The sequence below is a fragment of the Hippoglossus hippoglossus genome, chromosome 3 (genome assembly GCF_009819705.1).
Source record: "Hippoglossus hippoglossus isolate fHipHip1 chromosome 3, fHipHip1.pri, whole genome shotgun sequence".
Taxonomy (NCBI): domain Eukaryota; kingdom Metazoa; phylum Chordata; class Actinopteri; order Pleuronectiformes; family Pleuronectidae; genus Hippoglossus; species Hippoglossus hippoglossus.
The window spans coordinates 19,807,626-19,830,767 of NC_047153.1; the positions used below are offsets into that span (position 1 = coordinate 19,807,626).

The 23,142-nt window shown below is 40.5% G+C and overlaps 3 protein-coding genes across 6 annotated transcripts in view; 2 read left to right on the forward strand and 1 right to left on the reverse strand.

The window, feature by feature from the left end:
* nfatc3a (nuclear factor of activated T cells 3a) overlaps positions 1-11,388 on the reverse strand; it is a 60,865-nt gene extending 49,477 nt beyond the window's left edge. For 2 of the 4 annotated variants that reach the window (XM_034581447.1, XM_034581444.1), the window contains exon 1: positions 4,903-5,143. In XM_034581447.1, the coding sequence (XP_034437338.1) occupies positions 4,903-5,128 (226 nt within the window). In that variant the 5' untranslated portion in view covers positions 5,129-5,143. Of the gene's footprint in view, positions 1-4,902; positions 5,144-11,261 lie in introns of those variants that run through there. The other 2 variants (XM_034581446.1, XM_034581445.1) reach the window with 2 other exon arrangements.
* Positions 11,389-11,651: 263 nt separating this feature from the next.
* The window catches only part of tln2a (talin 2a), a 105,002-nt gene continuing 93,511 nt past the window's right edge, over positions 11,652-23,142 (forward strand). Inside the window, exon 1 of the mRNA XM_034581440.1 lies at positions 11,652-11,787. The gene's annotated coding sequence lies outside the window, so the exon portion shown is untranslated. The remainder of the gene's footprint in view (positions 11,788-23,142) is intronic.
* On the forward strand, positions 17,870-20,053 carry ddx28 (DEAD (Asp-Glu-Ala-Asp) box polypeptide 28). The gene has a single exon (XM_034581454.1). The coding sequence runs from the start codon at positions 18,074-18,076 to the stop codon at positions 19,745-19,747; it is 1,674 nt and encodes a 557-aa protein (XP_034437345.1). The 5' UTR covers positions 17,870-18,073; the 3' UTR covers positions 19,748-20,053.

Below are 23,142 nucleotides of genomic sequence, written 5' to 3' on the forward strand. Positions count from 1 at the left end.
TTTCAAAGAAGATAAGCTTCATATTCAATTAGTCCAAATTGACCTGTTGCATGTAATCATGTTTATTCACTTAAAGTTGCACCAAATCCTCCTTTTTCTTTGCTGAACCCAATTCTTCAACTCATGGTATCTGCCATTACAGATTACCAATTGGACACCAGTGCAAAGAATGCCAAGGTTAATTGTTTTTGGTAAGGTCACAACCACATTGTTGCTTCACTAAAAACTAAGTGGTGGTCCTCTCTGAATTAATGAACTGAGTGAAAACCAAGTTTTATCATGGCATTGATGAAGAGTGCAATTAAGTTATTGAGATCAAACATGTATTTCAAATCCTTTTTCAAATGAAAACATTTATATTTTTGGGCTCTTATGGATATTTGCAGCTATTCCCAGCAGAGCTCAAATAAGCAAATTTAAATCCTCCCCCCATGGGTTTTCCAAGACAGCTGTGCATGGCTGGATGCCTACATTTCTAAACACAGTGCTTGTGACACACATGCACACACATATTGTAAGGGTTGGCCTACACCTGTGGCTCTAGACCTTGCTCACTGGGTTTGTGCCAGACTGGTGATTCCTGTATGTGGAGGTGGTTGTATGCACACATAAAACTCAGTGAGAGTGAGAAAGAACAAAATACAAATGTCAGCAAGAATAGGTAAGGCTAGAATTATCTCGAGTCCTGCAATACACAGCAAATATAGTAAAATCCTGACGTATTGGCTCTTGGTTTAATCTGGCATCTGCAGAGCCTTGTTAGTGTCTTATCCTGTAATGTTATGTTAGGGATACATCAAGAAGCCTTCCTGTGCCGTCACAGCAGATTCACCAGCCAGCAGAGGCTTACCAATGGCAGCCTAAGTCAAAGTTAACATATGCCAGCAGCTAAATTAAGCTCCTAATTAACCATCTCATGCAGAGATAACATTATGGGCTGAACATACAGTGCCAAGTAACCACCTGAGCTAAATACACACCAATGCACAAAGATCCCTTTCAGACACATCACTAATTGCCTTAGGGATCATCACAAAAATTTGAGAGATCTCAGGTAAGATTAATATCTATATTTCAATCATAATAAAAAAAATATGTACTTTACTGACATTTATAAAAAAAAGTATATACAATTTTTAATTGCAACCATTAACAATAAACAGCAGTATACTGTTAAAAAATTACGCAACATAAAATGAACACCAACAGCAGCTTTAATCTTGTGTTAATGTACAGAAGATATGTTCAGGCACAGTATTGTTGCTCAGGTAACACGTGTCAGAGCTCAATCCACAATCCCTCAAATTATTTGTATGAAAATAAAAGAAAATTAAAAATGTGGCTTCTTGTGAAGTTCAGTCTTGAATAACAAGATTAAAGCCCAAACGATAAAATGGTCGCTAATTGCATTTTCACATGCATACACTGATATATCTGACAATTGGTGGCTGCATCTGCATGCTGCCACTTCCTCCCTTAACTTGGCTTTTCCCAATATCGTGGTCTCTTGTGTGCATGTAAGCACACAATTTACCAGACGATTCATGTATATTATGTATTGGTAGACCTGCAGTGCATTAGAAGATTGGCCTCCAAGGCGAAGACAAACGGCATGACGGCCAGTAATAACCCAGAGCAGATAACATCAGAGGCGACTGCTAGCAGGGGTGACATTTAAACAATCTGTCAGGGGTGACTGTGCATGTGCCTGAAAAAGCCAGCTCGGATAGTGGGGAGAGAGAGAGAGAGAGAGAGAGAGAGAGAGAGAGAGAGAGAGAGAGAGAGAGAGAGAGAGAATGTGTATGAGTATACTCAGTAAAATCAGAAGACAAAACAAACAGTGTCAATAAATGTGTACCATCCAAATTCATATGGATTCAAATCATCAGTTGCTGTGCTCTAGCTAAAGATATCTGTGACAGGTACAGGCGGCTGTGAACCTGGACCTCAGGTGAGTTGGAGTGAGCCACTAAGGATAGTTCACCGAAAAATGAAAATTCATTCATTATCTACTCACCACAATGCCGATGGAGGGGTGGGTGAAAACACTTTAGGAGTCTCAGGGATAAACAGTGTAGCAGCAAAATCCAATACAATTGAAGTAACAGGTGATACATTTTTCAAACAGAAAAAAACAACAGAAAAAAAACATAAAATGTCATCCAAGTGTCCGCAGCCCCGGCATTCAAATTCGACTCAAAACGGCGTCATTTACACCATGTTTTAAGCCTAAATGTCCTGTGATATCCTCTTTGGAGCCGCGTTCACGTTCGCACGCACACACCGGAAACACAGCACACACTGCACACAAGCTCTCTCCCAAGGGCACACGCGGGGTGCGCGTTAGCATTGCTACATCCGCTAGGATCGCTACTTCCGGTAGCAGACTTTAAGTGTAAATGATGCAGTTTCGAGTCGAATTTCAATGTCGGGGCTTCCAGACATTTGTATAACACCACACGAGCAGTATGGAGGCATTTTCAGTTTTTTTTCTGTTGTTTTATTACGTCTAAAGAACGGATCCCCAGTTCCTTCAATTGTATTGGATTTGGCTGCAACACTGTTTACCCCTGAGACTCCAAAAGTGTTGTGTGGACTCAAACACTTCACCCCCCCTCCATCGGCATAGTGGTGAGTAGATCATGAGTGAATTTAAATTTTTCTGTGAACTATCCCTTTAATGCACTATAGTCTCTGGCTTTTATTAAATAGCTTGCATCTGTAAATTATGCTGTCATTTCTTATCCATTGTTAGTGTAGTCAGTGTCCATTAGCTCAGAAGGAATAACTTGGCTTGTTCACAGATTTACGTGAATGTTGCCGTCACCCAGAATGTTCCGCTGAACTTCAGGAATCTGGCAGTTCAGTAAAGCATTCTTGATAGTCTGTACAAAAAATAGGAATGAATTGTTTAGGACTCATATCAAACCGCCAAATCTGATATGACTGATTATTATGCTATGATGTATGTTGTACCAAAAAAGTAATGCTGGTTAGAAATGCATATATGACCTCATCACCTTAAGCCATCTTCACGCAGATTATCTACACAATTCTACAAGCATAACTGTTTCTTGAGGTAGTGGGATAGAAGAGGAGGAGACAGTGAGGTGATGACAAAAATCTGGATCTGTCTCCTCTGCTTAGGGGAGAACCTCATAACAGTCCTGTTACTCTTTATCATGTTTGTAATCAGACCAACACAAAAAATTGCAGGACAAAATAAAAGGAAAAAACAAATTTACTCACCAAAAAACTGTTGTCAAGTGTATGTATGGTAAAAAGAAATGACGCCTAAAGTCTGAAACCCTTCCTTGATGTCTTTTTCACAGCTCTACAAGTCTACACATGTTTAACAAGATGACTGCCAAATATCTTAACCTTACAAACACAATGCATGCTCTTCTCTTCTGAGCAATATGTGCAAGAAGTGATGAGTTATGGTTATGGTATGGCTGAATCCTCTGTCCACAATTAGTGTGTAATGTCCTTTTTCGCCCAGCTGTCAAAGTCCACATGGTCTACATTCCAACTATGACCCGTCCACTCAACCACATGGGCCCCAATGGGAGTGTGTACCATCACCCTATTGAAAGTCCAAGTGGTGACCAGTGAAGTGTTCCTTGTTGTTAACTTAATTTAAACATTTTCCTGTTCATCCCATCTAAAACCTATCATTGTTCACCTCCAATAAAGGTCACCGCTACAATCACTGCTTCTCCGTAACTCATTTAAGAATATAACAACCGATCTTTGGAGGGAGTGGGACAAGAAAAACTGCACGGGGAAGACGTGCCAATACCGAGCATTAGCCGGACCGAAGAATAGCGTTGACGGGTGGCCTAAAATAAAACGGGATTCAAACCAGCCTAATCCCCTTATAGCAAGCTGCGCCTCGTAGTAAAAATGGGACCACAGAGAAGAAACAAAAAAGTGGAACTAGATGCAGGAGTTCGACAGCTTTCTCTCGGGTGTAATGCAGCCTCTGACATGTTGATACAGCGCAGCCAGCGGTAGCTTCAGTTACACTAAATTTAAACTAGACAGATGCCACACATAGTTACTCATGCCTCGCCCAGGGAAACAAACGTCTCATTCATCACAGTAGGGGCTGGGACCCCTTCAGTTCAGTAAGGTTAAGGGGCACCCACATGGTGATCTTGCCCCACATGTGGACCTCATGCATGACTGTCGGACCTTTGGCCTCTCTTTTACATTTTCATAGAAACGTCACAACTTGTAGGTGCACAAGTTTCTCACACATACATCCGTTCATCTGAAACTAAAAGTTAAAGTCTAGAAACTTGCTTGTCTGACTGTCAAACACTACAAAGACCTTTTCCCTAAAATTGACCAAAGCTTTGTTTTAATCATTTCTTTTATTTCCTTTTTGTCCGTTTTGGAATTTGTTGTTAAGTTTGTTATGATAATACTGCTTATACATATCAACAGTCATCGACAAAAATATATAAAAAGAAAAGAAAAGTAATACCAAGGCCAATTGGACATCAGCAAAGTTTAAGTCAATTGCAGAACGTACAGCATAAAATACTATCAACAATATTTAATGTTGTTCATACAGTTCAACCTTAAACTGGACGTCTCTTTTATCAAATTGTCCCCGTGTGCGTTGTTAAAGTGAAAAATGTTTTATCTTCTGCTGTCATTGTAGTGACAGATATTATTTCGGACAGAATGTAAAACAGCCTTAACTCCAACAACAGCTGTCTTCTAAGTTGCTGCTCTCACCCCTCAACTTTTAAGTCTAGACAAACACACACACACACACACACACACACACACACACACACACACACACACACACACACACACACACACACACACACACACACACACACACACACACACACACACACACACACACGTGCACTCAAAACACACCTGGCTTGAGTCTGGGAGTGCCAACACACTCACCTGGCGATGTGGCACACAGCATTCTTCCACTCCTCTCCTCGTTATGATCGTGAAAGTGCTTCAGCAGTACAAAGTCAGAGGCTGCAGACGTGCTGGGGCTAGAGGGATTCTCCTGCCCTAAGTACCGACGAGTCACTAGAACCTGGCGTCTGCCCTCTGCCACTCTCTTTGGGAGCTCAAAATAGTCCAGCATGAGAGCGATGTAATTTCATTCTTTCAGTCTTTCCCACGACAAGGACTGAGAGGATGGTGCTCTTGCTTCGAATAACCAGAGCAATGACAACACAGGGACAAGGGCAAAATGGCTTTCTCCACCAAGCAGCTCTCGGTTTAATCACTTCATTATAATAGAAACTAAATGTGCCTCGACATATCCTCATATTTAAGCGGGACAAAGTTGCAGGTAACTTAGCAGAACAAAATCAAACCTGACAAGGAACTTAGTGGTTGTGGTGACTGCTGGCATCTGGAGATTTCATTAGCCTACATCAGTCTTTCTGATGTCACTGGTGGTCTCTTTCATATCCTGAGAACGCAGCGAGAGAGGAAAGAAGCCTCAGTCGTCCTGTTGGCTGGTCTACAATGCTCACTGCTGGTGTGGCAAAAACCAACAAATCACAAAAAACTTCTTTTAATATGGGAGATTTAAAAAAAGTCAAAGTATATGGAATATGAAGAAAAATGAAACGTCTTGATAAGGTGAATAGGTGAAACAAAATGTTGTTCCTGTTTCCCTCACCAGCTGCTAGAGAGCGGTGCGCTCCCCTCTCCTTTTATTCCACCCTGCCATCTGAACCCCACATGGCATGTCTGGGCAGAGAGCCAGCAACCTCCACTATGGATCTACTACTCTGCCACCCATAAAGGGCACTTCTGCCCCCCTCCTGCCTCAAACCACCTCTAAAGTCCAATGAGGCCACTGCTCGTGACCTGCATAACCCTATACTCACCAATACCTATTTCTACCACTCACACAGTCACTTCACAATGGACACTGTGACACAAAAGACGCTGTACTACAAATGGGGTAAATGGTACATCAAGGACTCAGCTGGTGTACAAGTTGTAACACACTGTAAGATGATGTTATTTTCACTTATGAAACTAGACTCAAAACATTGAAAGGAAATATGTTCTATAATTAGTATGTGCGACTAGGCTTACCCTGTTTGATACTATATATGAAAGCAAGTTTGAGGACACACTCACCCACACACATATACTGCCACTTTCAGAGTTTTTTGTTTAACAATTAGCTGGGTTAGCTGGGGCTGTAGTTACTCAAAACCCGACTTATATACATCTTAACACCTGATTTCCCTGCCTATGTAAATCTATGGCGGGCCACCAACATGTTTTTTTTTAATAATGACAAATTAAAAAAGAAAAGACCACTGAGCTCAATCATCCGAGAACAAATAATTGAAAAGAAAGTATGTAGCTGCTTTTCATGTGGAATCTCCTCCTTTCTTCTCACAGAGAATACTTTATGGATGTTTAACTTGACATTTAACTGTAAACAATGACAAGTGTCCAAAAAAGACTTTCCACTTTGATGGTTATAAATTTTATAGATTTCACCTAAAGATTTTAACTATGAACCCCAATAAAAGAGTTTCAAGGGTGACATCACACGAATTTGGTGTATAAATATTTTTCAAATCATGCAGGAATCATTCTGCATTAGACGTCTGACCCCACCAGGGCACAGTGAGAAAAGAGTATTGTTGCAACTAGCAATTATTTATACAGATGTTTTGACTCATAATTTATTAAATTAACCCTTTTACAAAACCTTAATGTCTGTGGTCAAAGGTCAAAAGGCAAAAAAAATGTGTGGAACATTTTGCTTTTACTCCGCACATCTCATATAGACAGAATGAGAATCAGTTGACTTTCATTGTTTCATTTCTTCTCTTCGCCCTGATGTGTATCGTGATCTTCTTCTGGCCTTTCTGCCATAGAAAGGCTTACGTGCCGCACCTAAGTGTTTTTGCAGAGTGCCTTAAGCTCAAAGAATTCAAAAAAGCCTTTAGGCGACATATCAGAGCAAAGAAGAGTCTTGTTCTCATACGGAAAGTACCAGTAAGCTGCCAACAGGAATCAACAATCAGTGTTTGGATAAATATTTGTGTGGCTGATGAGTTGCTCATTACCATTGTCAATCACTGATGTGACATGATGTTGGGACCTCATCAGTGAATGTAATGATGGGGTGACATCACAGTTACAATACAGATTGTTGCTTTGTGAGTTTGTAAACAGAATGCGTTTCCCCCTTTGGATTCATTTTTGTTACTATGGAATGCAATGTCAGTAAAGTTTAAAAAAAATTAAAATAAAACACAGCTCCAAAATGCAGATCAAAGCGTCCTGTCTTACCATAACTTCACTACTCCATATTCAAACATTGTACATTTCCCCACCGCTACCTTCTCCAGTTTAGATGCAAATAGTCTCACTGCACCTCTTGTGATTGGTCATACTAGTACTACACACTAATCTTTTGGCTGTTTCAAGCAAGTCTCACACTTTTGAATCATCAAATGATCAGCAGTATTTTACAGCACATAACTCAGTAGCTGCCACATCCACAGCACAAATCCAAGCCATCAATCAATATCAACTGGCCTTACCAAATCAAAATTGTCTGCCAACTGTTTGGTGCAGTCAGGTGTTGTGACACTAAACTGAACTATTTAGTTCAAAATCGGAAGCCATTTCCTGGATCTGAGAGTAAATGCAAATAATAAAACCACATGTTTCGATTTAGGAATACAACTAAGTAAACCGTTAATGAGGTCATTCCCCTTTCTAAGAGAAACATATTCCAAGAGGAGGTTTTTAATAAGCATCATTACTAATGTAAGATTCACCAGTTTAGTTAAAATACAAAGCCTTTGTTGAGTATTGAATTTAGCCATGCAATGTTTTCAGTGAAATACTAATGACAATATCTCATTTTCTAGGTAAGCTAATCCACAGAGGGAATCAGGGGAAAACCCTGAAATCAATGTTCAATGACTTTGAATCGAACAATGGCTTAATTCACCTCGAAGAAGTGACTGTTTCATAGCAAGAAAACACATGAAGACACACAGCGATACAAACGGACAAAGAAAAGAACCCCAAAAAACGAGAGACAGGGTGTTGTTGTGCACCAAACCATTACAGAGACTTTAATCACATTCACATGTGTAAGTAGAAACGCTGAAAAAGAGTGAGATAACAGATGCTTGGACTCAGTAAAAGTAAAAGTGCACAGGAGTCCAACATCCACAACTCAACTCCATTAAAGAATAAGATGAAAAGGAGGATGCAACCTGCTTACATAAGAGCACTGTTTTTGGAAAGTTAAGAACATTATCTAAAATATTAGAACTTTTGGTAATATAGAAAACTTGTGGTTTTTGTTCTGGTTTTGGGAGTTTTTACCTCTCCTGTTCATGATATTTAAATCTAACATCTACATTCATTTTCAAATGACAGCAATCACAGCCCAATTCAAGCAGCATGTACAAATGAAGACGCTCAGTGAAGTAGAAACCTGCCAGATATTTACAGAAGAGCTTGTTACAAAAAACAAGTCTGGACTTGAGCCTTGCCTTCAGCGATGGAGACCAATGCAGCAGCGTGCACCTCCCTGTTACTCTGGCTGTGTGATTCTGTATTACACCTCCGTTATTAATTTGGACAGGCACCCCCCTTATGGGCCAAGTCATACAGTCTGGACCAGATTAAAACCACTTACACAGTGGTGCTTTTATTCCTACGCTTATTCCAGCTGCAGTTTTTTTCCCTCGTCCCATCTCCAAATTAAACTTCTTTTTTAATGAAAGGAAAAATTGATCTATGATAGCACAAGCCAAACCTTCGCATACTTTGCCAAAGATTCACGAAAAGGACAAAGCCAGAGAAATGACTGGTTCCAATCGTTTAGGCCCAACGACAGAAACAAATGAAGGAGCTCAACTTAGCATGGATGAGCAGACCGAGGCAAATGCCACACATGCATTATTTTGGGAGGTTAAATCCAGCTCATGACCTTTTCTTAACTCACTCCGCTTTTGGATAATATATAGTGTCTTAAGACTCTTACCCAAATTTTAATGAAATGACAAACCCAAACCTAAAAAGCAGCAGCTTTTCATTCCCAGGAATAACAAAGGATGTATTATACATTATAGAAACATCAGATAACTGATCATTTCAACAGCCACTTCAGTCACTTCCAATAGCTTTTCATTTGATTCACCAATTGAATCTAGTTACCACAATGGAAATCTACCTCTTTTTTTTTTCTACAACTGTGACGCTTGATGCAGACTACGTTTGAAAATCCCTGCCGAGCGAGTGCCTGCTTCTAAGTTAATATTTCACTGTTTTCCAGCATCTGCAGTCATCAGATAAATCACCACCAAATGATCTCTACTCAACACCAGCTTCTTAACTTCTGCACGATAACTAAACAACACTTGAATGTTTTCCCAAACTTCATCCAAAACATCTGACCCATCAAATATATATCTAAATTCGATTCACTTAGTTGCTACTGTAATTCTAATGGAATCATGCTCATCTGTAATGAATTATTTTGAAGCATTGCTTAGTCTGAGTAAGAGAGAAATGAGAGTGTCATGCAGCTACGGCAACTCGTTTATCATATAAGATCAATGATCCACTGGAATAAAGACTGTTTTCAAGTTTGCCATAGTGTTGTATTGTCATTGTCTAATGCACAACATACATTATGCCTTCCACTCTACTATTTCAACTTTTTCTTTCATCTGCCCTGGGTATGAAAAGAAAATTACTGGAGCTTCTCCTGACAGACTCACCATATCATTAATCTGACAGAAATTCCTCAATACTGTATGAGAAAGCATAATTAAAATTACCTGATGATTACACATATCGCTATTATTTTATGTCCCTGACATTTGTGACGTATAACAAATACAATTTCAATGACAAACTGATTTCAAAATTTAAACTGCAATTTTTAGAAATCAAAAAAGGTACTAAGAGGTCTTGCGATATCTTAACCTATTGATAAAGTTGACAAACGTTAACAGGCTTAAATTAGCTTGCACTGCGTAAGATAGAGTTAGTTTCCGAACTTTTTACTCCCACATATAAGGCCTGTGAAGGGACACGACAATGCGTGGGCCATCTCACCTCAATGTAACCAGTCTCCTCTCATTTGAAAATAAAATCTGAAAACTCATTATTAATACGCCACTTCATTTTAACACTTTTTGTGTGCTTTTATTATTACAGAATTTATTTCCTTATTCCCTTTTAGATTATATTTTTTTCAATTTGAATTTCTTAACCTGAATTAAACTAGTCAGGCTGTAATTAACTATTCATGCACACAATATTAAACAATTTGTTGTCATTATCGCTGTGGAAACTTACCGCTTCCATTCATATTTTATAGGTACAAATATCAAGCACCACTAATATCTAACCCAGCTGTAGAGACATTGGTCGCCTATGGTTGTCTCTTTGTGAGAAACTATTATTCATATATGTTTATTTTAATCTCTTATTTTGTGCCTCCTCTGTTACAGTTGCATTGCCTATTATCCCCAGTCTGAAATAGTCTGTCTATCTCACACGTTTAACTAAATTAAATTAACGTTTTATTATTTATTTAAATGTCAGTAGACAGTAATAAATATTTACTTGCAGCACCGACTGTTTACAGTGAAATGACGCAGTCCACATGCCTTGTCCTACCTTTGACTTATTGTGTAAACAGTGAGATAGTAAAAGTTTTGACAACAGTAGCATGTGGTGCTTCGCCCGAAATGTGCATCAAGTGACATTCAAACTCTTCCTTTCCTCGGCCAAACTGAGCTTACGCCGTGTCAACAACGCGCCTGTGTGCCCGGGCTGCAGTCTGCCACGGCTACACGCCGCTGACAGGTTCTCCGTCACACAGACTACTGGCGTTTTACACGTTTTCAAAACTTGATTCGCACGCGACAAAAAAAAGCAGCGCGTCTGCTAACACCGCTAGCATGTCGAGCAACTGACAGCCGGTGTTGTTGTGGACACTAGCGGCGCGACCGTGAAATGGGAAGACCCGTGATGTTTTTTGTTTTTTTTAATGTCTCAATTCGTCTAAACGGAAACAGCAACAAAATAAACCCGGATAAAAAACTGTAGTAAAGGTCGGTTCCTCTGCGACAGAGCGCTTAGTGCCGGGGAGCCGGCGCGGAGCCGAGAGCTGCCGGGCAAGTTTCAGGCAGCACTAGCTAACAACACGTTGTTTGTGAAGTTTACCACCAGCACAGACAGCATGAAAACACACTGACCTGCGGGGCCTAACGGCTGCTGCTGCCCGTCCTCCCCGAAGATCAGTCGGAAGTCCAGCTCCTCGGTCCCGGGGCAGTTTGCGGTAGTCATCGGGTTTGACAGCTCGGGGTTTTCACCCCCCCGCCACTCGACCGTCGACCGCTGGAGCAGTTTTCGCTCTCCGAGAACCTCACCACATCTACCGGCTGACTTCAGCTCTTGCTCATGTCACTTCGCAACTGTTGACGAGCCCGTGTTTTCTATTCGTTCTTCTTTTCTTTTCTTTTTTCTTTTTTTTTCTGTTTCCCGCCTGTCCGCTCAACAAAACCCAGAAAACCCAGCTGGCTGCCTCCGCTTCCTCCGGCAGCTCACCAGCCGAAACGCTGCCTTCAACTTCGGTCAAACTCGCCTGTGCCTGTCTCCGTCTCTCTCGCTGCTCCACAACATTAAGTGTTGTGTGTCTGTGCAGCAGTTTATTAAGCGATATCAAATCCAGTGAATTCTCCCTGCAGTTATCCCGTTATCTCTCTCTCTCTCACTCTCTCTGTATCTCTGTGTCTCTCTGTGCGGCTCTGGCTCTCTGTCGCTCTCTCTCTCTCTCTCCGGAGCTGCTATCCCAACTTTTACTAACCCCGCGTGACAAGGCAGTTCCAGCGGTGACGTCAGCAGACACAACACAGGGCACGCGCGCACACACAAATACACACAGACACACACACACACACACACAGCCCATCAGTGCATAAACTGTTTATTAAAGCCTTATAAAGTGCCTGCAGTGCATTGCTTTCAAATGTGTTGTATATTTGTTTTTTTGGACCAGAGGGATATTTTGGAACATTAAAACAGCATTTAACATTATTCTAAAATTGTGCATATGATTAAGTTAAGATGAACTTTATTGATCTCACAAATTCACTTGTAACAGCAGCAGATCGTCGGAATGAGGTAGACAAGAGAACACGTGACTGTATAAAATAGGCGATCAGAAAGGAAATACAAAATTGAATTAGATATAAAACAATTGAGAATTTGTACATAATAAAAACCTTTTACAGACAAAATAAATATTTGCAGAGGCATACGAAAAAAGGATGATGCACAAGGATTTATACTGAAGACACATTATAAAATATGATGAAATAAAATGTGACAAAAATGGTATGTGTATGTGAATTTCCCAATTAGAGGCATGCATGTGGAAGAATATCCTATTATACAGATACAAATTCAAGTAATGGACACTAATGTGCAAAAGGACATGTTTATTAAGAGTGGTGCTTGTCTTATTATTGTGTTATTAGTTGTTTTGAGAACCAAAAATGTAAGCATCAGTATTTTTTTTTTGTTGTCCTTCCAGCATCCAGATCTTCCAGCAATTTTTCTTTATCTAATTGGTCGCTCATTAGATTACATCCAACTGCCTCAACCCCACCTCTTTGTGTGGCTCCAATCCGAGCCGGGATTGGTAAGTATTAATGACACGATGCACTTTTTACCTTTAGATCCCTCGAGCCTGTCGGCACAGAGGCCCATTAATTTCTAATCAGCCAATTTAGGCTGGTGAATGGGGCTCGGGCTGGTTAGAGAAGAACAGCCATCTTGACCGACCACACCGCTGTTTGGATCAGTGAGGGTGCAGCCTGAATAACACTATAAATGGTTGTTTGTGTTCCCCGAGCTAAAGGTTTAAATACCTGTGTGATTTTTCTATTATTCCTGATTCTGCAGGGGTGAGTTTCTCACTTAAATTGTATTTTTGCATAGTGCTATATACACATGGTGGGACTGGGAAGTTTTTATTTTTTTCATCCAAGGAAACAACATTATTTTGACCAAAGGCTTTATAATGGCTGAAATGTTGTGACTTATCTATATGACCAGTTAAAATGCTATGTGTACTCCTCACTGCGGTATTTATAATGAGCACTTTTTCAGTGTTACATGAGAGCATTTGCTTCTTGATAAAACTGCATACTCAATACTGCAATGCTTTTATTTCATTGTTGGTTTAAATCTCAGTGCTATTCTGAGAATGAGTACGTTCAGTTAAATCTGAGGCCAGAACGATAGTATAAATCCCCCTGTGCCGTGTATATGGGCTGTTCCACTCCCTCTAACCTCTTTATCCAACTCATGAATCTTCTCAGGTTAATCTTTATGGGGTAAGCAACACAGCGGTTGATGTGCTCTAAACCTCTAAAGTGTGGCCACTTTAATGACCCTCTTGCCTCACAACCTCTTGTTAGCAGGAGAAAGCTGTTGTTAATCCAAAGTAATAAACATGTTTTTTAAATTGATATTAACAATAAGTAAATAACTCTGGCAGGGTTCTGATTTGTAAGTGTGAGGCCCCCCACCTGTACTGCACACTGACTCACTCACCTGACCACCCACTGGTGCCCGGGGATCACTTACACACACACACACACACACACACACACACACACACACACACACACACACGCACACACACTTGTGGTTGATCAGGAACATGCCTCTATCAAGCAACTAAAGTTTCACCACACACAGCCAAGTTTTAAAACATCCTACATTTTTATTATGTGTTTTACTGCTATCATATACTGCCCATCAATGATTAATGAAATTGAAAATCATATTTTGGGGGTTTATGGTCAAATTGCAATTAAAGAAACACATGAAAACACACTTTCTATTTTCAAGCTCCACCAAGAAAAATCGTCTTTGTGATAGTTTATTATACTCCTGCAAATAACAAATGAACATTTCGATGTAAATCAGTCCATCCTCAAGACAAATAGCATCTGCTGCAGAGAAAACCCTCTAGTTTTTTTCAAACACAGCCACACTACATATGTGCTAGATGCATGTGGGCGTACAGACCGACGCTCAGCTCACAATTGCATCTGAAAGCATCAATATCACATTTCCTGTGGCCTTTAGTTCCAAGCAAACGCACAAGGTTTAACCCCTTTTTGCCATCTTTTGAAGCAATTCACTCATAACAGACACGTAAGACCCTGCAACATAATTATTCCTCTCAACGCTGTATGAGCGTGGACTAAATCAGTATAATTGTAGCTATTTCAGACTGTTCACATCCATGCAGTGTTCTGATGAATAACAAAAATTAAGAAAATTATAACTGACAGAACAGATGCCCAAATATTCTACTGACACTGGTGTTAGGAAATACTTTTATGGACTACAATAAGTTGGTGTCAAGTTGGTCACACATGATGATTTCTCTTTAAGTTATATAACCAACTATAACCCCAGCCTGTATTCAGTGATAATGAGACTTAACCTTTATAAGCAAGTCTCATATGATTCTGACTTACAATAGAAAAGAGAAGCAGAACAAATGTAACCGGAACAACCTTCTGAACTGTGATTCTTTGCCTGTTGCAACATATGTGAGTCAGTAGTCTATCAAAAAAAAAAAATGTAAATGAATGAAGCAAAATTACTGACTCAAAAATGATTCTTTAAAAATGGCACAAGCACATTAAAGCTTTGATTTTCCCAATAATTATATTGAAATTGAATTTGTAACTTATTACTTACAAAAGAAGAGGGATTGATAGAAACAAGGTTTATGTTGTAAAGAATCCAGATGATTCTTTATACCCAGACTGTAAATTTACCTTTGTGCAGATAATATTTTGACTAAATTGTGTTTTAAATTATTATCATATTACTCTGTGGCAATAACACCCCCTTGAACTTTCTCCCGTGCGACAGGCGTGTCTCCAGACCCACCCGAGTCTAATTCAGGTTACCTGCGTCTCTTATCTTTGCAGATGACCTTTAAAAGGAGAAGGTAAAAAAAAAGAAAGAAAGAGAATTCATGTGGGAGGCTGTAGATGTGGTTTGTGATATTATGTGCTAGTTTAGAAAGTTATGAGGGGAAAGAAACATAGCATCTGCCCCCACACTGGTCTTGTTTGAGAGGTGTCATTCTTTCAAGGATCGGGGTTTGCACAGAAATGCAGCGCAGCACTTATGCAATGTGTGATGTTTGGTAAATGTCAACGAATATCGAATTGCGAATTCCTGTTACTGAATGTCAGCTGATAAGGAATTAAAGGCTGACTGAGGATATTACACTGTTTTGTAGGAAATTAATATTTATATACAAAATGTAAATGTAAAAAGGTACTTGTCATTTAATTGTGTAGTTCACTGATAGACTCTGAGGGAGAGTTCAAATGTGAAAAATATGTTAAGTAAAGTATTAAAGTTATTGCTAATTTATTATAGTATTATTGTAGAGATGCGATTTGTTTGTGTCTTAGTTCAAATATTATTGACTTAGAAGAAAGTGCATGAACTTGCTCTCTTCAGATGACTTGATATCTTCCTCGTTGGTTCATGCTGCCCCCTGTTGTTCAATCTGTGAAACTGAATATTGACTTGTCTGGAAAGCACAAACAAAACCAACACAAATAATCCTTATTTTTTAAAACTTGAATGCAGTAGGAACTCAACTCATTTAATTTGGTGTTTATTTTTGCATGTTGCATCACATGAGTTCACATAAGTAGCCATTATGATGATAACACGTTTTTTTATATAGCACTTCTCAAAAGAAAGTTACAAAGTGCTTCACAAATAAGCATGTGACAGAAATTGAAGCACGGCCTCCGATTACAATAATAAAAACTATAGGTAAAGCAATTATTTATCCAGCTCACTTGTTTGATTAATCACATGCCAGAGCACTGGTTTGCTCGACATGTGACCGAGAGCCTGTTACTGAAAGTGTGTGTGTGATGAGGCCACAATGAATCAATGGGTGAGCTGATTCATTCAGCACATGGCTGATGTAGCTGATGTACGATCAATGCTAGATGTGACAGCACCACTGATGCAGACAGCTGATTTTTTTAATGCAGGCTATAAACACGACTGACCTTTATAGAAAATAATATGATGTGAAGATTAACAAAAAAGAAAGAAAAAAATAGAATTGTGTGAACCCTCAAAATAAATGAATGAAAACATTCCCATCATGCAGCTGGAGAGAAACAGGGACAAGCTGCAGAAACTTGTGCCCCCCTTTGGAGCCTCTCTGGATGCATGCCTGGTGAGATTAGTCTCCTTTTTTATTGGTTTATACTTTCCAGTGGTGAAGCAGCAACAGTGGATTATCCCCCTGTGAACCCCAGCAGAGGCGTACTGAAATTATGCATGTCTACCTTTAAGTCGTCACTTACAAAGCAAGGACTGAGCAGAAGAATAAGCCCCATAGCATTAATAAGAGAACATGTAGACTTGCTTTATTTCAGATTAATACAAGTGTATCATTTTGCATTACAATGTCTTTGGGCTCAGTCTTTGCTGATGGGGTTTGACCAGAACTCAGAGTCATTTGGACCGTTACTGACAATCACTGCTGTGTCCATGACAGGGCTCTTTCTCGTCCGTCTCTGGTCTATTACAGTCCCTGTAATAGATCTCTACTGTTCTGCAGGCAGTGCTGATTCACTAGACCACTGATCAGCTAATTGATTTAGCAGAACAGGAATACAGTGTACTAAGACTCATAAATAAACACAATGATCAGGTTAGAGAGGGACACTCGTGTCTGGTGATGCCCAAATGGCTGGATTGGCTGTTGAAACATCATATACTAACTCCATTTTAAAGCCAGGGATATTTATCTTTACACATACATTTATTTAACATTGTAAACCTTAATACTCTCACTTGTCAGTTTGTTAGGGACACCCAACTAAAACTAATGCAGTCTGTTGCAGCAGTCCTGCAATAAATCCTACCTTCAGGGAGGTGAGTTTTAATGTTTATTTTGTTTTTAAACTGTTTCGAGGTGCTTTAGAGGTTTGTGCTGCTGTTGTTGTATTATATCAATAGGTTTATATCGATTAAAATAACTCGGGAGGACAAAGTAACAGAGATACTTGTCAGTTTAACACAATATATTTTAACAGCTTCACAAACTAAAGCCTCTCAAATGACCAAATTAAGTAACATCTCTCTAAAAGAGATTCATCAAATTCAGATTTGTGTCTTGCTTTAGTTTTATTCAGGCAAAGTGACAAGTAGGTGTATTATTATTAGTCTAATATGACATAGTATACTTACTCTATTCAAAAACTCTCAAGGAACATAAAACATTACAATTATTAAATATCTTGTTTACAAAAATATGTATAAACTTTATCCTTTTGCAACAATAAATATATGTTTATATATTATTTGTTTAGTTAATAAATTAAATTCCCCTGGCTGTATTATTATGATTATTAGTAATTATATTATACAATATTCTTTACAAATTAAAATTGTACATCATTAGGCAACATAAATATAAGAATATAAATGTTACAGTTTATAAAAATGGTTACAAATAAAATAAAACAAAATGGTTAAAATCACGGGTAAGATTAGAGCCAGTAAGGGAATAAAAAAACATTGTATATAAAAGGTAAAAAAAAAAGGTTTTAGAAATTTGAGGGTAAATTAAGATCCCTTGATAAACCACATTTAAAATATTGATTATGTAAGAGAGAGGACATTGAGCTTATCACACGGATCTCCTCAAGGACATTGCCACAAATGTATAGTTTGTATGTTCTACAATTTATAATATAAATGTTGCGTTTCCTCATACGTCATCACTCCACGCCCGCTCGACGTCATCCACAGTCGCCGAAGAAGCATGGCGACCTAGGTGACAGGCGGCGCAGGATGCTAACGGGTTTACGGTGTTTTCTTTACGTATAGAAAGACTCCCAGTGAATTGAACTGACACCATCTCCACGTGTGAGTCGATTACTCTTATTTGTATGCGCTGACGAAGCGGATATCGAGCCGGTGGAGCACCATGGCGCAGTGTGTGAAGGTCGCCTCCGCGGCTCTCTGCTCGGGCAGGATCTCCTCCCCTCAGCTCCTCGCTGCTCGCTGTCGTGTTGTTTGCTCTGTCGCTCACGCTCGTTTCTGTCGGACAGCATCTTCAGAGGAGGTCGCAGTCATCCGTGTGCCTCGCTCCATGCAGAAGCTCGTCGACAGCGTGAAGCAGACACGAAGCAAGAGCAAGATCAGCACCATCCGGGCAGGCAAGCTCCTGATCCGGAGCAGGAACCCGGACCTGAACCAGTCTGCGGGGTACCAGCTCGGCAAGTTTGAGCAGCCTCGCCTCTGCTCCAAAGGATGGAAACATCCCAAGTCCTTCGGGGACTACTTCACCATCAACAACACAAGGACCGTCGCACCCTGTGTCACCGTCCAGGAGGATGCAGAACAGAAAGAATCGGTGACCTTTAACAACCTCCACATCTGCAGGGAGCTGGTGGAAGCGCTGCACGGTGTCAACATCACCCATCCCACCACCGTGCAGCAGCAGACCATCCCAAAGGTCATGATGGGTCACAATATTCTTTGTGCAGCAGAGACGGGCAGTGGTAAAACTCTGACTTACCTCCTGCCGGCCATTCACAGACTGCAGGCAGAAAGGGAATCACAGACGTACGCTGGGAGCTTGCACAAAATTCACACCCTGGTTCTCGTGCCCTCCAGAGAGCTGGCAGAGCAAGTGGCCGCGGTGTGCCGGACCCTGTGCGCCCCATTCGGCTTGCTGACGAGGACTCTGGGCGGCGGGCGAGGTGTGGGACACATCAAGGTGGTCTTCAAGAACGATCATCCAGATATTCTGGTGGCCACGCCAGGTGCTCTGGTCAAGGCCCTGCGGAGACGCTGCCTGGACTTTGGTGAGCTGAGCTTCTTTGTGGTGGACGAGGCCGACACCATGTTCGACCCCAGCTTTTCTGAGATGCTGGAGAGCATCCTGAGCTACGCGAACATCTCCAGCAGTCCCAAGCAAGCGCGAGGCCCGGGACGCAAAGCCCAGCTGCTGGTGGTGGGGGCCACTTTCCCCGGTGGTGTCGGGGAAGTGCTCAGCCAGGTGACTGACCTCGGCAGCATGGTGGTCATCAAGAGTAAGATGCTACACTTCCTCATGCCGCACGTCAAACAGACCTTCCTGAAGGTGAAGGGTGAGGACAAAATCCTGGAGCTCCACCAAGCCCTGAAACTGCTCCAACAAGACAAAGGAGGGGGTGCTGTTCTGGTGTTCTGCAACAAGTCTGCCACCGTCAACTGGTTGGGCTACTCGCTGGAGGAGATGGGGGTTAAGCATTTACGTCTGCAAGGGGAGATGCCCGCCGCCGTGCGTGCAGGGATCTTCCATTCCTTCCAGAAGGGCGCGGTGGATGTGCTGATTTGCACAGACATTGCCTCTCGCGGCCTGGACACATCGCGTGTGCGCTTGGTTGTCAACTACGACTTCCCCGAATCCCACACTGACTACATCCACAGGGCAGGGAGAGTGGGGAGAGCAGGTGGGGTGGAGGACGGGGAGGTGCTCAGCCTGGTGACCCATCCGTGGGATGTGGAGCTGGTGCAGAAGATCGAGACTGCCGCTCGTAGGAGAACTACTTTACCGGGGATGAATTCAGAAATCAATGAACCAAAAGCCGAAGTAGTAGAGTTACAGGAGTAGAAGACATTTGTAAGAAGGTGCATGAATGGAAAAGCTGCGTGTGAAATGTTGTGGTGTCACGCCTGTTTTGTACAAACTAATGTATGAACATGGTACGATTTTCTGCAGAAAAAGTAAACGAGCACTATTTGCCCAAAGCAGTGTGATGTTCAATACCTTTGAAGTCAAGCCAAGTGTCTAATGTAAATAACTTTGTACAAATGATTTTGCTGAGCAGTTACTTGCTTAGACTTGTAACTTTTCAGCATCTAATGCAGTATGTGTGTTAAAATGTTTTCAATTCAAAGTAAAATCTATTTGCATTTTCTTCTCATCTTGTTTTGTTTGCCTCCACCATTTAATCTATTAATACATCAGCTTTGAGACTAAAGATTTCATGTTTGATATTATTAGATTACATATGTTTGCTATGAAATTCTTCATAAAAAAAACATGATTTTATTTAAGGGAGCATAGTTCTGTGTTTTTAAAGGTGTGTTTATATTATTTCTTCTTTTGGATGCAAACACCTGGTTGGTGTAAAGTTAGTTGGTCAAATGAAAGTGGAAAAAACTTAAATGTAATGTTTTCTCTCCGGACCCACATCCTTGCAGCAAGTTTCTTGGAAATCCGTTTAATAGTTTGACAAACGAACAAACAAACTGGACAGGGGTTACCTCCACCAACTCTTTGGTGGAGGTAATTCATGAATCAGCTACAGTCACTGTCTCCAACAGGTAAATTACGGTGACGCATTCTGTATAACAATATATAAAAACTGGAAAGCACACTGAGTAAGTTTGCCGGCACTGCCTGCTACAACTTTACAACTTGTATGTAACTTGTGTGTCCTACGTTAAGCTGATCTGTGGAAAACTAATTAATGAATAATCTGGAAATCTATTTGAATCACTTTTACCTCAGTGTTATTTTCTTCAGTGATGTGTCTTGTACATGTGTTTGGCCACAAGGTGGTGGCATTGTTCTGATTTCAGCTGTACAGTTGAGCGTTATTTGCTTTATATTTAGTACAATTATCTCAGCACATGGTCACTAATAGATGTCCAATAGTCACCTGCTAGTTTCTGAAAGGTTTAGTGGATCTTTTTGTTCACACTACAGAATGCTTACTGTAACTTCAGCTGTAATCATTCATCTCCACTCAACACACTGAACACAGGGCAACACTTGTCATCTCTGCTGTTGATGTGGTAGGTCTGCTGCACATGAAAAGACTTTGCCCTCCTTCCATGCCTGTGGGTGCTTGTTGAAAGGAAACCGCAAAAGTGTCAACATGACAATCTGCCATCAGTGAAGGAAATCTTTGGGATATTATTTCAAAGGAGAAAATCTTTGCTGTGACTCTGCTGTTGTGGAAACGTGTCTCTCTCTTTTTAACTTGTCAGCGTCTTTGTGAGTTATGGACAGGTGACAAAAATCTTCTGAGCAGACGTTTCTGCCCCGGAAACAGTGCATGCTCTTATTTTGACAAGACTGTTTGTCATGCTGTCATGTAACACGCCTGATGATTTATGCTGAAAGTGCTTGTGGAAGTTTGAGATTATAGAAGCAGACAGACCTGAGTGTGCTGCAGACGCAGGGACAGTGTTAACAGCTCTGACGGTAACAAGGGGGCTTCCAGCAGAATGTCTGGAATTCCGCTGTGATTGTCCTGCTCCTGCTGGGGTCAAAAACTCTAAGGCTTTGCCCCCCGCCCCCGGGTTCACATTTCACCCAACTGTACCCTGACAACAAGGACCCAGTGTCCACTTATAGCATGTGGAGCAACTGTCTCCAATGCCTCAACTTATATTTTGGTCCTGCTTCAACCCAACTGACCCCAGAAAAAATCTAAATAATTAAATACGTTATCAAATGTCTCATTTCGTAAAAGCCTCTGAAGTTGATCTTCAGCCACAGATCTTAGCCTGAAAGGGCCACTCCACCAATTTCACACATGACATCCAGTTTACTCAACACAAGTCCTCCTCAGTCTGTGGATGTTGTTTTATGTTTCTGTGGCTCTGGGGCAGCTTGAGATATAGTAATACATAGTAAGTCTTTACTCTGAATCCCTATATTTAGCATCCATAGGCAGCATATAAACATAATCTAGTTGTAGGCAGATTTAGGTATTATTAACGTATTTGTTAACAACTATAACTCACCCTGTGGATACATAAGTGGAAGTTGGTGTAAACAGATAACGGAAAAAAGTTAAACAGTTGTATTGATATAAAATATGTTTTCACATCAGAGGTTATTATTGCTAACCAATATTGCACATTGATAAATGATTCAAGATGTCCTTACAGCTGCATGCAGCTACAGTATTGCTTGAAATAAGCCATTTCTTAAATGTTGGTATTCTGCATATGAAACAATTCTTATACTGTTACTTTGCTCAGTTGTCCTACCTTCAGTGTGCAGAATGAGGACACAACAACACTGTTTTCACATGTATCTGCTGAGACAAAGGGTTGGTTTCTCTGTGCTCTCCTTACATTTCACAAAAGACATTTTGACTGGGTTGTCAGGTCACAGTTTGGAAACCCACTCGTGGTCCAATGTTCAAATTACAAACATGTGATGTGGAAATGCAAACCTTCCAGTGCAGATAATCAGACACTGCAGTGTGGACTTTTCAGTAGTGGAGGAAAAACCTTGTGTTCAACAGTTAAACTATTGAATCAAACAATATAACATAGATTGTGGACTTCTCAACGATGGAGAAGGAAAGGATGTAATTTTAAGATTTCCCCAGAAGTGGAGAAAACCATATCGGACACAAATTCTAATTAAAGCAGACTACAGTGTTTCTATGTATCTCCTAAAAATTGTCAGGATGAATCTCCTCTGCATCTTTACGGAGGTTCTATGCTACTTGCACAATCCTTTTGTGCACTGGCAGAGTTTCTAAATTTCATCTCAAATGTATAGGCAGGTGTTTGGATGCCTTTCATTCTCTCTTATTCTCTACTTCATTCACTCTCTTCTTTCTTATGCTTTTCTCTATGATTGTCTGTCTGTCTGTTAGTCAGCCGGATAACACAAAAACTACAGGTCAGATTACCACAACATTTAGTGGAAGGATGCTGTTTGGGTCGAGAAAGAATCCATAACATTTTGGTACAGATTCAAGACTTTTTTTATTTAATTTTTCTTAAACATTATGAGATAGATTTTTTCAACATTTTCGTTGATTTCTCAGAGAACAATTCATGGATCTTGATGAAAAAAATCAGACATGTTAAGGGACTGATATTTATGAGCCTGTGCGATTTGGTGCAAATCAATACATATTCTGATCTAGTGAATTTAAATGTGGTATCGTAAGGGGAGTGTTGGACCTTAGTGGAGATATGTCATAGCCATTCTAGTTATTTTATTATATTGCTATGGGACCTTTACTGATC

Coding starts and splice junctions, on each gene's coding strand:
- ddx28 (XM_034581454.1), top strand. CDS start 18,074: ATGGCGCAGTGTGTGAAGGTCGCCTCCGCGGCTCTCTGCTCGGGCAGG.